Source organism: Hippoglossus hippoglossus, chromosome 5 (assembly GCF_009819705.1).
Source record: "Hippoglossus hippoglossus isolate fHipHip1 chromosome 5, fHipHip1.pri, whole genome shotgun sequence".
Taxonomy (NCBI): Eukaryota; Metazoa; Chordata; class Actinopteri; order Pleuronectiformes; family Pleuronectidae; genus Hippoglossus; species Hippoglossus hippoglossus.
The window spans coordinates 11,685,996-11,701,653 of record NC_047155.1 but is presented as its reverse complement, the minus strand read 5'-3'; the positions used below and the strand labels follow the sequence as shown (position 1 = coordinate 11,701,653).

The 15,658-nt window shown below is 42.6% G+C and overlaps 1 protein-coding gene across 1 annotated transcript in view; it reads right to left on the bottom strand.

Moving 5' to 3' along the window:
- Nucleotides 1-15,658, bottom strand: part of foxj3 (forkhead box J3) — an 81,847-nt gene that overhangs the window by 13,252 nt on the left and 52,937 nt on the right. The window contains exons 3-5 of the mRNA XM_034585370.1: nt 8,183-8,257; nt 5,101-5,184; nt 3,059-3,160 (exon numbers count right to left, since the gene is read on the bottom strand). Of these exons, the coding sequence (XP_034441261.1) occupies nt 3,059-3,160; nt 5,101-5,184; nt 8,183-8,257 (261 nt within the window). The remainder of the gene's footprint in view (nt 1-3,058; nt 3,161-5,100; nt 5,185-8,182; nt 8,258-15,658) is intronic.

Genomic DNA, 15,658 nt, shown 5'->3' with positions numbered 1-15,658 from the left:
TTATCGTCTCACAAGGTTTAGCCCTCCCGCTCTTGCCCCTCCCACCCTTCCCGAATAAAGTGTGCCATCACACAATTAAGACGATATTAAGAAGAACAATACTGATAATTAATATAATGAAACCCAGAGAGAATAGCCCATGTGTTGAGTTTTTTATTGTGAGAAAGGAATGGCTGTAATGCACTGATGGAGTTGCAGTGAAAGAGGGCCTGGCAATATGAGACCGGTGTGTCTGTGTGAGTGTTTGCATGTGTGACTGAGTGCAGCATGGTGGCTTCTGCTCATCACTGTGAGCAGAACAGAGTGGGCTCTGTGCTCAGCACAATGAGACAGCAGTGGCAGCAGCCTCCAGGCAGGCAGAGTGCCCCGACCCTGCCCAGCACGCTGCCTCTCAGCGGCAGCAGCAGCATCGGACTGAAGCCTCTTGTCCTTCTGTCGAGCAGCAGTGAGCTACTAGGGGCCACAAGGAGGCGAGGAAACCCAGGCAGCCCCTCTTTGACTGATTGGCCTGCTGACTAACATGCTGGTTTGAATCCAGGGCGAACACAAGCAGAAAGAGAGCGTCCGATCATATTAAGCTTTTAATATGGAGCTTGGCTCCTGCACTGGGAGAATAAGAAAGAAATACCACGATTTACGAAATGAAACAGAGTGCAAATGCTGACTCCAGCCAACACTGTTCAAGGAAGAGAGGAGGATAGGGGGGTAGTAAGAGAAGCTCATTAGGCAACTCTAGCCTTCCTCCACTCTGTGTACGCTTGGCTCCAGTGTTCATTAGCGTGAAGGGGAACTCAATGAGCAGCTAAGACTGAAGGCTTAGGCACGTCTACAAAATCAGCCTTACAATGCTAATCAAAAACAGCGTGCCATAGAAATACAAATGTTATGTGTAATGAAGTCATAACTTAGCCATAAGTCGCTCACCACATTCTATTTTTACTCTACTCACCAATAAAGTGTGATGAACCTCAATGCTCTGTGGGTTAAGCAGACCCCACAGTCCCCTGAGTAAAGACGCCCACTCAAGCACGCACCGTCACAGACGAACAACCGGTCACATCTAACCCACATATGTAAAAGCATGCACGAACATATGACACACAAATACAGTTCTAAACACACGGACAAAGGCAAGCATACTCATACAGGCAGGAGCGACTCCACAGTTAATACTATATGTACAGTGTTAACTAGCAGGCGAGCGAGTCAGAGATCTATTCTTAGTAAAAAAGCCAGAGGTGTCTTTTACATGGGGGCCTAATCTGGAGCATGAGACATGGATTATGAAATCAAAGCAAGATTGGCCCAGGTGTCTCCAACAATGCCAGCCAGCGTTGCGCACAATTCCCTCATGCAGGACCGAACCGAGGGATATGAGAGAGCGAGGAAGAGGAGAAAAAGTCCTGACTATTCATCAGCAAACGCACTTCCAACAATCTCCTCTTTCCCTTCAGCATCACACTTCAGTGCCAGAGTTTCATCACATCCACACCAATGTTAAGGGGCCGCCTCAGAACACAACCTTTGGGGGGGGCGGGAGTGAAAAGTCTGAGTCTATGTGAGAAAGGCGCGTAGGGCAATCTTGCGAGGAATGTCCAACAAGAAGAGAGACAGAGAGGAGATTCTTGCTGGTTCAGTAGTCGTCCCCACCAGCGTCTCCCATTGGTCTATATGAGAAGGCGGGAATGAGGGAGAGAGACTGGAATAGAAAGGGAGAGAGAGAAAAACAGAGAGAGGGAATTCCTGTGGCTTGGCACACTGCACCGAAAGAGGCGTGGCCAGCCGTGTGTTTACAGTGTAAGACAGTGAGAAACAAGCTCTCTCCGAGGAGATCTGTTGCTATTCTACTTTGTCTTCTGTTCACTTTAAGACAGTTTTCATCACAATCAAGCCACCAAAAAAATGTCCTGTCATCTGCTCCTGTAATCAAACAGTAGTCGTCTTTTAAGCTGTTTTAATGTTTGCCTGATGTTGCTGATATGAGTTCTTTGACTGGATTAGCTCTTTACGTTATGCCTGGAGACTGGTGCTGTGCTGGCAAGTGCCTTTTCGGAGCAATCAGAGAGGAAAAGGGTCATTTTCCTCTGCACTCGGGCCCATGAATCTGTTTGCTACAGAAACGTGACAAACTGTACGTTCCCTGTAGAAACAGCCCCTAGCTGTCAGTGACACTCTCATCAAAACAAGCTGAGAGCCTCTTTAGCATTCTCCACATACATGTACACACAAGTTTTAACACACAACTACATACGCTGAGACTTTTGAGGCCCTGTCTCTCTCGCACGTACACACGCCAGCTCCTCTTTCCTATGAACACCCCTGTTCACATTAAACCATTTTTTGTAACGCTTGCAGCAAATGAATACGCGACTCTTGTAGGCTTTTTAAAAGTACTCCTGAGAGATGCCCCCACCGGGCCCAGAGGATGAGAGCTTAAGGTTAAAAAGCCTATTTAAATTTCAGAGTGAGAGGCACACTCAAAGCTAACAGCTAGCAGTCCCTGTAGCTTTGCTCTGTGTTGTGCAAGCTTTTACACATATTAGAAAAAAAGAAAAAACCCACTGAGAGCAGACAGAGGCAGCAGCAGGGGTGGTCACCTGTAGTGCGGCAGCGTAATGTGGTCACAGAGAGAGAAACACGACTCTGGGCGTCAACCTCCACTATAGGTGCCAATACAGACATCCCATGCAGAATGCGGAGTATCCCATTACATGTGTACACAGGGCTGTATAAGGTCTACCGGGTTGCAAAGCGCCAAGTATCAGTGTGAGCATCATATTTCCGTGCTGAAGATAACAAGAGCCTGCTGCCTGTTGTTGTGGAGGGAAAAAAGGTGCTGCAGTGCAGATAGTTGTGTATTTTGGTGTGGGTTGCATTGCAGAGAAGCTTTAGGAATAGGAGCGTGTGCTTGTGTGTGCATGAATCTCCCCTCCACTAGAGTGCTCCTCTCTCTGTGGGGAATAGTGCTGTAGGTGGTAAGAGAAGTGGGTGGGGTCAGGGTGCAGCCGTGTAGCCAGGTGTGTGTTGAAGCTGGAGGCTGGATGGCTGGCTCTAGTACCTTGTTAGTCACAGTGTTGATTGCCAGCGTTGGAGAGGCACTTCCAGAGATCATACACTCCATCCCCAAAGACTCAGACTCCAGGCTGTACGGCGTGGAAGCCTGTGGGGGTTGGGGGTGTAGAGGTAGACAGAAGAAAGAAAAAAAAGATTTAACATTATCCAATTATCAAACACACAAGATCCCACAGCAGGTTTTGCGGTTAAGATGAGTATTATGTTTGTGACAAATTTTCTGCTTAGACGAGACACACAAAACTAAACCAGAACTGTTTTCATATGACAGAGCAACACCTTTATTTAGGTCACATTTGAACTGTGCTTTCTGAGGAGATGGAGGCAGACTCCATCCCCACCCTCACCTCATACAACACACACACACACACACCCACCCACCCTCGTCTGTATAGGCTCACTGTTGGGTGAGATAAGTCTGCCATGCCTGTCTCCCAATACTGCTTACTGTAAGAGGATTGGCTGCCAACAATACCATTTTTAATTCATGATAAACATAAATGAGATTTCACAAACTCTCAATTTCAGTGTGAGACTCTTAATGGAATGCCTTGTAGGCAGACAGTGTCTGGAGGGGGAAGGGTGAGCACAGCGCATGTGTCCTAAAGAAAACACACTCTTCACTCTGTGCGTTCTTTTCTGTCATGCTCAAATGAACACAACTGCATCAGGAGAGCTTTGCTTAAATCTGCTGGCAGAGTCGCACATTGCCCTGTATGTCCCCTTATATTCCTTGTATATACACAATCTCACACCAGAAAACGGAAGCTTTTCGGTGAATGAAAGTGATAGTATTCTGATGATGTAGGGTGACAAGATGAACATTTTATGTTGTCACTTCTGTGCTTGTGTGTGTGCTTGTGTGCTTGTGCGTGTGTGGGGGGTAAGCTGCTTTAGGACACGCACTGAAGTCAAGACATTTTCCTGAAATTCTTCCAGAGGGGCTGTATGTTACAATGTGAATGTGAGTCAGTTGCTCTGGAACTTTTACTATCAGCCCCCAAATAAAATATCCAGAAAATGTCAGAGTGAGCCCATGTGACAATAAACCTGGAAAAAGTCCAGAAGATTCAGTGAGCAAGTGGTTGTGCTAAAACTGGAAGAATACAAATCTCAGCATGGAAAAAGAGGTGCCAGACACAGAAGACACCAACAATAATTTCAAGTTGGTAAGACAATGAGATTCAAGAGCTTTTGGCGATGAAGGCCAACGATGGAGTTGATGTGCTGTAAACAAAAACATGTGATTTCCGCAGCGGAATTAATATGTCATGCCCTGCCTCCTGCATGCTCTGCCCCTCAGCTAAAGGTTCCAGAAATGTTCCTGTTGGTGAGAAGGCATCTAAGGCGGACATTCTCCTGCTGCAACATTCATATGAGAAAGGCAAACAAATAAGTCATGAGGTTTATGTCTAAAAACTGCTTTGAGAAAAATGTTGTGTGTTAGGATGTGTGCACGAGTCTGCCTCTCATAGCCTCAGGTCAGCCACATTGTAAGCCACAATGTGAGGTAAGACGAGACAAGAGTCCTTTAAGTCGGGAAGCCCCAGGGCCAGGTCAATTCGAGAAGCTCACTAAAAACATGTACAGCTACGCGTAACGCTGGACGAAACTCATCCATAATTTAGACAAAAGCAACTGCTCAGAGTAGCCGGTGCACACAACTCTGCATTAATTGATGTTTGTTAAAAAAAAGTGAGTGCAGAATGTAATGTATGTAATGGCTGCCTGGGGCGTAGTTTATTAATAAGGAGCCCACTTCATGACAGGCTACGAAGCAGCATGGAGAGGCAGTTTAAAAAAGTCTGGATACGAACCCCTTCTAAATGAGTGTGTGTGCGTATGCATGTGTGTGACTGCATGTGGTAGAGGAAGAGTGGAAGAAAGTATGAGAGAAAGGAGGGCAATAGGAAAAGAGAACCAAGGCAGAAGTAGAGGGCAAGAGTCACACAAAGAAACGGAACAAAGCAGCAGAAGAGCACTTAATATTTTCTTGGGAACAAGAAGAGTTTCTCTCATCAGACTCACTCGCTCTCCAGAACGCGGCCTCTTCTTTGGCCGTGTAGGCAAGGCATCCTCCTTTGGGTTGGTGTCGATGGCCCAGTAAGAACCCTGTGGACAGAGGAAAGACCTGTGAGCTGATAAGATACAACAGATTGCTTTCTCATGTGACATCCATTGGATGTACTTAGACATTTCCTCCCTGGCATAACAGGGACTGCTATTCTTACTGTGCAATATTATTACAAACTATGAGGGCTCATCTGCTCTGATAAAGTCAGTCAGCCAAGACTTTTATTTGAGTTGATAGCTGAGTGTTTGTGTGGTGTGTGGGTTTGCTTTGTTAGTAAGTGAAGCTTGGCTTCTTCTCCTCTGTGGCTGCTTCTCAATGAGAGGCTGGTGAGGGCAGCTGGTGGTGGTGAAATGCTAAGCCTTTCCTGAAGCTGTACTTCCTCAGCCTCAGGTACTGAGTCAGAGCGCTGTTGCCAAGGATGAACACAGTCTCAGCCGAGGAATCAAGGCAGCGCTAGCCCTGCCGCGTAGCTCTCTACTGAGGTCTGAGCAAGGATAATCAACGAAAGAACCGTCAGGGCTGGCTCTGGGGCTGCAGCTAGCAATTCCAAAACCAGGTTGCATTATTTATCTTTGCATTCAGCCCCATTTAATTTATTTTTCAATGGTGTTCCTCCTCCAAGCCAACAGCAATGCAGCTTACAGTTGTTAAAAATGAGATTTGTACCCCAAGGCCCTGCAAGTTCTGAATTTATTTTTAATATTTCATATGACCCCCGATAGAATCTCAATTGTCAAGAGAAAGTGAGATCAGGACCTTTAAAATTACTTCCTTTGCAGAGAGAATAATTGATATTTCCATAAGAAATTCTCTGAACAACAACCTGGGCCATAGAACAGCTATATCTTGAGTATCTACACAATACCTGCTGCATACACAATGCCCTGGTCTTGTTAAAGCCGGCAAATCCGTTATTTTCCCCGCTCACATACACCACTACTGCAGCTGTTAAAATTAAAAGCTGGAGTTGGCCTATATTTGTCAGGGGGTTAAAATTATAAGTTTTAATATGTGCGTAGCTTTGGGGTCAATTAATATTTTCCTTAGAGGGAAGAATAATTCACAGCACAATCAACCATAGATGAAGAAACAGCTCATATTGATGTAGGCTACAGCAGAAAACTAATTACACTTCCCATGTTCTGTTCAAAGGGCTTCAACTTAACAACACTGTGCAAAGGTGAGACGCATCCATACATGTGATCCGTCTCTTTGTTAAGATTCAAGGGTTAAATGCAGGGCTGCAGGAGCAGATGTTTCAAAATTAGAAGTGGCAGAGACAAAGCCAGGCTGCATGGTGTTTTTTTATAATTAGTGGGGGAAGCAGACTTTAAGTTAAATCTCATGGGAGGGGAGTTTCTGCATTTCCCTTTCACCCACCCCCAGAGAGTACGCCGGGAAAAAAGAAAAACATATAAAGAGTCATTAAATTATTCACAAATACACTGCAATATACTGTAGCTATGCCAAAGCAAGTGTGTCCGTGGAGTCTGGGGCAACAACCAAAGCCACAATATGCTCTGCAGCCATAAAATACAGACCGCTGTAAAGATTGATTGAAAAAAAAAAAAAAAAGATCCTGATAACAGATAACACTCTACCTGTTCTCTTCCCATAAATGACGCAGCTGCAGCTCATTTCCATACATCAACGTAAATTATGTCATCTAGTTCCTCTTTTGTGTGTAAATATAACAAGGACAACCACAAACAAGTATGCAGATAATCCTGGCAACTTCAGGTCGAGACATACGACCAATTAAAGTTACGATTATTGACGGTAGCCTTCACAAGCTGCATATTTACCTCCGAGGTAGAGAGGATGTGTGTACGTACAATACCAACTGCCATCTCTTACACCATCTCAGAGTGAGAGACAGACAGGGAGCGACAAGACTCTCCTATCTCATCCAACCAGCAGTTCTCATATTCCTGCCACATTACAATATTGATGCAACATATCAAGAGCGGCTAGCGCTTCTTTGAAGTTGTCTTCGGGGGGGAAGGGAGTGAGGAAAATTCCAAATTAAACATTAAGGATGCGAGCATGTTGGCCATGCATTTGGAATGGGATCCATACAGCAATAGATTATTTTGTATTTAGTGGAGCAGCTCCCAAGAGTGTCAATATCAGAGGATTACAGCAAAACATGAAATTAGCATTCAGTCCCCATCCTCTACACAGCTAGGCGTAGCTCTTCATGCATGTGTCGGTGTGTATGTGTGTGTGTGTGTGTGTTTGTGTGTGTGTGTGTGTGTATGTAATTATTTGTGCGGTTCCCTAAGCATATGTAGCGTATGCTCCGACAGTGCTCGGATGAAATCTGGGTTAGGCTACATATGGTTAGACCTAAGCACACATAATACTAAATATAGGTCCATAGGCTCCTCTTCATGAACTACCCAGTGGATCAGGGGACACTGCTTATCAGGTTGATGTCGCAAGAGATTGCAAAATAAATCGGGCTGAAAAAGCAACTGTAGGTGCTCCCACTGAGATTCAAATGTCAAATTAACATGTTGACTATATATTCTCTCTCCGAATAGAAAAATGGGAGATAGAGAGCCGAGCAGAGAGCAAATGAGGCCGGTTTCTTTTAACCAAGTTGGTTCAGCACCTTAAGTAAATACTTCACGGATGCCAGATACTGGAAATGGCCCTGACTTTTACCCTGTTACAGCCCAATCTTCTCGCAGTTTTTGAATTCTCTCTCCTCACCCACATCTGCTGTCTGTGCCGATCCAAAAAACTTGTCTTTCCTTACATTTGAAATGCAATTCTCTGGGGGTGGGAGGTTCATAATAGATTACAAGCATGCCATGCATTTCCAGACTGTCAGAGTCCTGGCAGCCATTCAAAGGTTAACATTTTTTCTACCGGAGATAGCATGATGCACACCAAAAAATAAAAAGATGTTGTAACAGTGAATTCTGCCAGCAGTGGTTACAAAATAAAAAACATATTCTTCTTGAATTTAGTTTATAATAAAATGCTTTCTTCTGTGTTCACAGTTAAATAAATTTTAGAAAGTCTCACCTTTCCAGGGTCATCTTTGGAGCGAGGCACTTTGAGAAAACACTTGTTCAAAGACAGATTGTGCCGTATTGAGTTCTGTGGGGAAAACACACAGAGGTGGCAAGGTGAGTGAACACATATCAAAAATCAGCTTACACAAACACGTCTGTAGAACATGGGTGTGGAGAATATCACTTCCAGGCGCAATAAGAGCACATAACTTGGTGGCATGTATCATTTAGGTTTAATCACAGCTCCTGTGACCTGATGCGGCATGTGTCAGCGGCGTCAGATCTGGCCTACAACTGTGACCAGTTCAGATTTCTCTCTACACAAATATACAGTAGCTCAATCTGTGCACAAAGACATCAGGAGGTAATATCTTTCATCAATGTCCAACAAACTGCATTCTGGTTGCACACATTGAATTCCATAGGCTCCAAAAATAGGAGCCAGAAGGAATCCCACACTGGGATGGTTGCGGATACCAGGGCCTGATATTAATTAATGCTTCTGTGGCCTCCTGTGGGGGCAGGAAATAAATTATGTAGATCACTCTGAAAGTTAACTCATTACAGTGTTACAAGGTACTCTACAGCAGTGAAGAGGGAGGTACCTCCAGCTGCCTGATTGGGGGTGCGAAGGTGGGCTGGAGAGCGATGCTCCAGGCCTGGGCTAACCAGCCACAGCAGAGCCCTCAGAACCAGCTGGAGACAGGCCAGCCGAGGGCTTACAAGAGCCAATGTATGCACACATTTCTCCACTCCACTTTATAGAGTGGTATTGACAGATGGCCACACTAAAAAACTGTAGGATTCTCTCATGAGTTTAACGGATGCAGGAGATAAGTAGAGACAGGCAGAGAGAGGGAGAGAGAGAGAGAGAGAGAGGGAGAGAGACTGCTTGTTCAACACTATATGCAATTATACCACAGGAGGGATGATAATGACAGCCTCATTGTAATGCTGTCAATCTCGCTGGTTAAATCACTCTGAAATGCCAGTGCAATCCTCTAACACTGCTCTCCAACAGACAATATAGAGGGTGAAACTGTGTCATAGTCAAAATAATCCTGTGCTTGTGCCAGAGAGGAATAATAAGTCAGATTTAAGTTTGTCAAACTAAAAGTTTAAGTCAAACTTAAACCAATATCTATCTTTTTTTCAGTATATAAGATAGACTGTGTCTTCACCTCCTCCTGTTATGCAAAAATGAAATTTAAATATCTCAGATACGGGTGCCGGCATCGGTATCAAGGTCCTACCCATACACATGCTTGTGCCAATCATGATTCAGTCTCAGCTGTCAATCATGACATTTCATCCTGTTATTTTTTAGCATAACTAATTAAAACCAAACTTATCAGAACGATGAAAACTTGAAAAAACATCAGTGTGATAAGAACTACCAAAAATGACAGAAAACATCCTTGAGAACAATATATTTAACATTTAGTTTAACTTATTTACTACAGTTTGGTCAATGTCTTATCTGCTAACATGGAGGAGGACTATAGTTGAGCCAGCCATCAGGGCGATCAAAATCATCCGGTTTTCCTTTTGGGGAGCTGTTATGTGTCCATCTTTATGTACAGTCTATAGTATTCGTGATTCCCTTTAGGTGTTAAAGAAGGTTATATAAGGTTTGAGGTTTGCTCCTTTACAAACAAATCATGTACCTACAAGTCTTCCATAATTTATTTACAATATAACCCAAAGCACTGAACTTTCCAGACTCCAGTTTGACATGTGATGGTAGCACTTAAATCTCATTCTCAAAAAGATTAAATATTTTCCAAAGAACTTCTACTGTAGCACTAAATATGCTTTTAGTAGTTTGTTTTAGATGGTTGAACTTTTGTGACATCTCAATCTTTTTCCTATCATGGCTGAATGTACTTATTGTAAGCTGCTTTGAAAGAAAAGCATCTGAAAAAAATGGATGTAAGGTAAAAAAGGAAAGGTTAACAGGTCAGAATTATTTTTAAATTAAATATCTTGACAGACATTATTCACGATCTACATAACCTCCTCTGCTGGACCGACATATGTTCAACACATTCCAGTCATTGTTTCATCAAAATAAAACTGAAGAGATTAACACAACATTTATTTTTCCGAAGCTGTAAAACTGGACTGAAATATGCATTAATAGTGTTATTTTAAAACTGAGCATGAGTTTGAATGAAACAGGAATGGACAGAGGAGAACTAGACCATAGTGCAGGATATTTTGACACTTTTGGTCTTGCTATGAATGTAATCCAATATAATTGACCCACATTCAAGTGAACCATAGCTGCTGTTCTTTGTGAAGGAGCAGATATATACGGCATTCTAAACCACATGGTAGAGTGTTTTGTACCAATACCGTAACTGAAGAATGATTGTGAAAAAGGACGACGTGACCAAATATAAATGCAACTGATGGGGTAACAACAAACATTATTTCACAAGATGTATGAAGTCACATTGTCCTACATTTAATTTAATAAATTAAAATTCACTCAAAAGCTACAAAAACAGAACGTTTAAAAGACTATTAATATCATTATTGATTCATCTCTATATTATGTTTTGATTAACTGATAAAACTTTAGTATTAAAGTTGTATTAACTTGACGTCTTCAAATATATAACACATAAAATCCTTAAACCTGAGAAGCAGGAATCAGACAAAAGTTGGCATATTTGCTTAAATAAATATCTGGAAAGATTAATTAACAATTGCCTGTTAATTTTCGATCAATCATTAGTCAATTTGTTTACCTATTGTTTTAATTGATCTTATAGTATGACAAGTATTAACACGAGTTACAAGTTTACAAAATGCTATCAACCGCTATGGTCGCTGTTACACACCAGGAAACATTTATGGGAAAAAAATGTAATTACAATTTAAAATTCCTACCACTGTTGGAAGCAACCAAGCTTGTACTGCAATCAGTAAATCTATAGGATTTCATGTAATCCAGCTGCATGTTACTCACTTTTCCTCTAAGTCAGAAAACTGCACTGTCATAATGGAGAAAAGGCATTTCTGTAAAATCAGACGAAGTCACATAGACTTGACACATACTGTATGTGTGTCAACACTGTGTGACAGGCTAAGTAACAGGTCTGACTGACTGAGCACAACATTGAGTACAGATAAACTTGACTTACACTCATCCCTGACTCCTTTGTACAGGCTGCAGAGACAGCACCATGTATACAGGCTTTGTCCCTGGCCTCGTCACAGTTTAACATTAGTTCAGATGAATAAAACAGTGTGAACGCAGAGTGTGATCATGCATAGTGGATGGTGACAAACAGATATAAGGCTCTCAATTTAGCTAGCCTATGGCACTTTAAAACTCCATGTCCAGCAGGGGAGTGTCTGAGTGGGAGAGTGTGTGATGCAATCTGTACAATGGGCATACACACTTAAGTACTTAAAACCAGTTTTCCTTCACAGCCTCTGTGTGTCTGAGTGCGTGTGCCAGTTGATACCAGGCGGACAGAAGCAACTGAACTTGCACAGAGAGGTGGCTCTATCCATTAAGGACCTTCTGCTGGGCCTAAATCATTGATACAGCAAAGCAGCCGATGCCTGCCGCTACATTAGAGGATTACTTTTTAATGAACTCTTCTCCTTCTGACGGGCCCTGTTCTTGTGATGTCCCATATTATGTCAGACAAACTCTTTTCACTGCTTCAGACACATGCGTGTGTGACACTAACAGACTGGGTCAACTGTAGGCAAAGACATGAATCACAACTAAAAGAGGAGATTAACATATTACAGCAGCAGAGGAAGAAAAAGACGACAGTACATTAAAATATACTATAGTCATTTGCTGGGAAGCTGAGACACATACAAGCACACACACATATACATACATGTACATATATACATGCACACACATACATGACCACACACACACGCACAATATATATATACATATATACATGCACACGCATATATCTGCAGCACAGAGGGAAGTGAAGTAGGTGGAGGAGGTCAGAGGGTGTGAGCAGTGGTACACAAAGTGAGTCAGACAGAGCTCACTGAAGGGGGTCCTACCCAAGTGCTGCCCAGCATCTACCTGCAACCCCCACAGAGCACTTCATATCCAAACTCAGCACAAGCCTGTGTGAGTGTGTGTGTCTGTGTGTGTGGGATGCCTCCTACACACCTAAAAACACACACACCTAAAACACACACACACACACACACACACACACACGAGCGTGTCTCTGAACAAATGGCGGTGATTTAACACACCAGGACAGCAGTGGAGGCGTAAGCAGCTCCGCCCTCGCTGTCCCCCCTGCTGAGGAGCGCTGCAGCTCAGCAGAAGGGCCGCCAGGGGAAAGTAGGTCAGGCTGACCTCTGCGCTTGCCGTGTCAAACGTTCAGAGTGAGCTAAAGGGACAGGCCATGTCAGAGCCCGGCTCCTCACAGCTGGGAAGGAGGAGGCACCCTGTACACTTGGTCAGGGACCCAAGGGAGCGAACTCGGCATGCTGGGATAGACACACGTATGCACACATACCAGTTATGACATAGGGACGTCACACTGCGGTCCAATATGAATACATCAGTGTCCTCATAGGCTCTTGGACCTCCCACATTCACACCATCTTCTTGCAAGTTGAGGCATCTTGATAAAGCTTAAAAAAGGCAGAAAGATCTGTGCGGGGGAACTAATGAACCAGAACTCACACACTGATGTATTAGTATTAGTCCAGTTGTGGCTTTACTTAACTTGAAGAATTCATGAGACCAGGTGAGCGTCTGAGATTAAACTCCAAAACGATGGAAACTAAAATGAAGCTGGATATGCTGCCTTTGTGCTCAAAATGTTCTTCATCGCATTACAGTGTGTAGGGGGAATTGTTTCCGTCTAAAAACATGTCTTTTAACATCAGTGAAAAAAGTATGCATCGCACAGCCATGTAAAAATATTATACAGGTCTGTGTGACCACATCTAATATTTCTCGTATGGACTGTCTGAGACGTACTGTAGAGATGTGGGGAGAGTGACAAATAAGATCAAACAAGACAAAAACTCCTACAAGTGGCATCACTTGGATGACTAGACACCGACTTCTACTTGACCTGTCAAGAATGATGGAGACTTGGGCCCATGCTTCAAATTGGTTTAAATATACAGAAATAACATGTGTTTTTAGAACGAATGAAGAGAGGTTAAGTGAGTGAATTGATGAGTGATCGAGTGAGACAAGAGAACTAAGACAAATTCAAAAAAAGATGGCTCGACATGGAAGCCCTGTTAAAGAACGGATTTAGAGTTAAGAGAAGCCGCTGATACAATGCAATTTTAAATAATCACTTTGTGGGAGAACAATTCTGCTGAATAAATTGTGGCTTTTGCTGCCAACATATTACACAATGTTTTTATTAAATGACTTGCCAAGAAGACACGAGTTACTAAAACTTGCATATATTCAACATTAAGAGAACAAGATCTCAACAAATAAAATTAAAATAACAGGAAGAAGGACAAACTCAAATTTGCAATTTTCTGCAATATCAAAACATTGGAGTTGAATCCTTAATTACTTTATATAATTTTTATACTTAATAAAATATTAGTAATTTTTCAAAAAAGACATTCCCTGGTTCTAGATTATTTCCCCCCAACATGTGATTCTTCTGTTTAGTTTGCTCAACTTTAAACTTTAGGTTAATTTAAGCATTTTTAATACCTTTACTTTCTGGGAACCATAATGGTTATTTTACATTACATTACATTTCAAGCTGACGCTTTTATCCAAAGCGACTTAAAATAAGTGCATTCAACCATGAGGGTAAAAACCCAGAACAACAAGAATCAAGTAATTACAATTTGCTTCAAAAAAGCCAAACTACAAAGTGCTACATGTAAGTGCCTTATAAGTGCAACTAAATTATTATTTTTTAAAATCCAAGGTGTTGTCGGAAAAGATGTGTCTTTAGTCTGCGGCAGAAGATGAGTAGACTTTCAGCGAACAGTCGTGATTTTGTTGAGTTGCTAGCTTGCAGTGAGGGAGTGGACGGGCTGGGGTGTAAAGTATCTCCGACCTTTTTCTGATATTAACATGAACAAAAAATGCATTATGAATTAACTTCATAAATTTTGAATTGAGAGCTGTGAAACTAAATATCTCAACTTCTCTCTAATTAGCAGTTCCATTGACAGATGTAAAGATGGTCTAAAGCACACAATAAAGGAAATTAATCAGTAGAGATAGTCTCACACACACACACACACACACACACACACACACACACACACACACACACACACACACACACACACACACACACACACACACACACACACACACACACACACACACACACACACACACACACACACACACACACACACACACAACTGTATTTTTAGGCCTTTGTTATTTCATATGGACCCGGTGACATGCCCACCAACACAGAACAAACTCCTCAGCCTCGGGGATCTGCACCAAGGCCACGGAATGTAGCACCTTCTCTGTCTATTTGTAGTGGGTGTGGGAAGGCATGTGGGATGCCACAGTGTTCGTTCAGGAAGGCACAAAAAAAAAAAAAACTTTGGACACATACACACAGGTAGAGAAAGGTAAGTTCGCCCAGGTGCAATCATCGGATGATTTAATCCTGTTCGCTGTGAGAGGAGCTGCAACCTGAAGGCCAATGGAATGAGGCTGAGGAATGAGTGAAAACCTGAGGTGTGATGACAAAGGCATGTCAGATGCCGTGTGGTTCTCTTTCAGCATTTTAAAACCACTGTCACCTCCTGTTATGCTACACACCATTTACTAAGTAAACACCAAAATCACGAATTAATCTCGCTTTAATTGCTCAAAAGAGACTGTCAAGTAGATTTTCCGGGGCATCAGTGACAAAAATAATTACATCGAGCACATATTAAAGGACTATTTTATTCTATTTAGCTCTACTTAAGCATTTTTAACAACAGTGACACTTCCCCCACCGACACCATGCTGTCTGACTCAAGAAACCTGCCATAAATACACAACCCAACACCGCAAAGCTCTCTTGCATCGAGCAAAACTACCGAGAGACTCAAAGCCCACACTCAAATACCAATGAAGTCAACTGTAACGATTTTCGACTTGATTTTTTTTTTAGCATTCTTCAAAGGTATTTGATCTGCCTCCCTTGGCATCCAGTAGTAATGTGTTGGCATGCTTGGTTTTAAAACCCTTAGTCTCTGATCTTCACCCACTTGTATGTAGTTTTAATAAAACATGAACACATTGCTTGCCTGCCGCAGAAAAATACATGCCAAGGTGAAATCTGTCATTAATGAAATAACCTGTTACTGTGTGCTCAGAGGACCCTGTGTCTGTGTCCATAAAGCAAAGAGAAAAGAAAATGGGAAAAACAGAGGATCAAAATGATCGTTAACCTTTGGCATCTAGACCCAGGTCACCTCGAGTAGCACATTGAGGTATTATAGTAATTAAACCTCAAAAGCTACTTCTGCA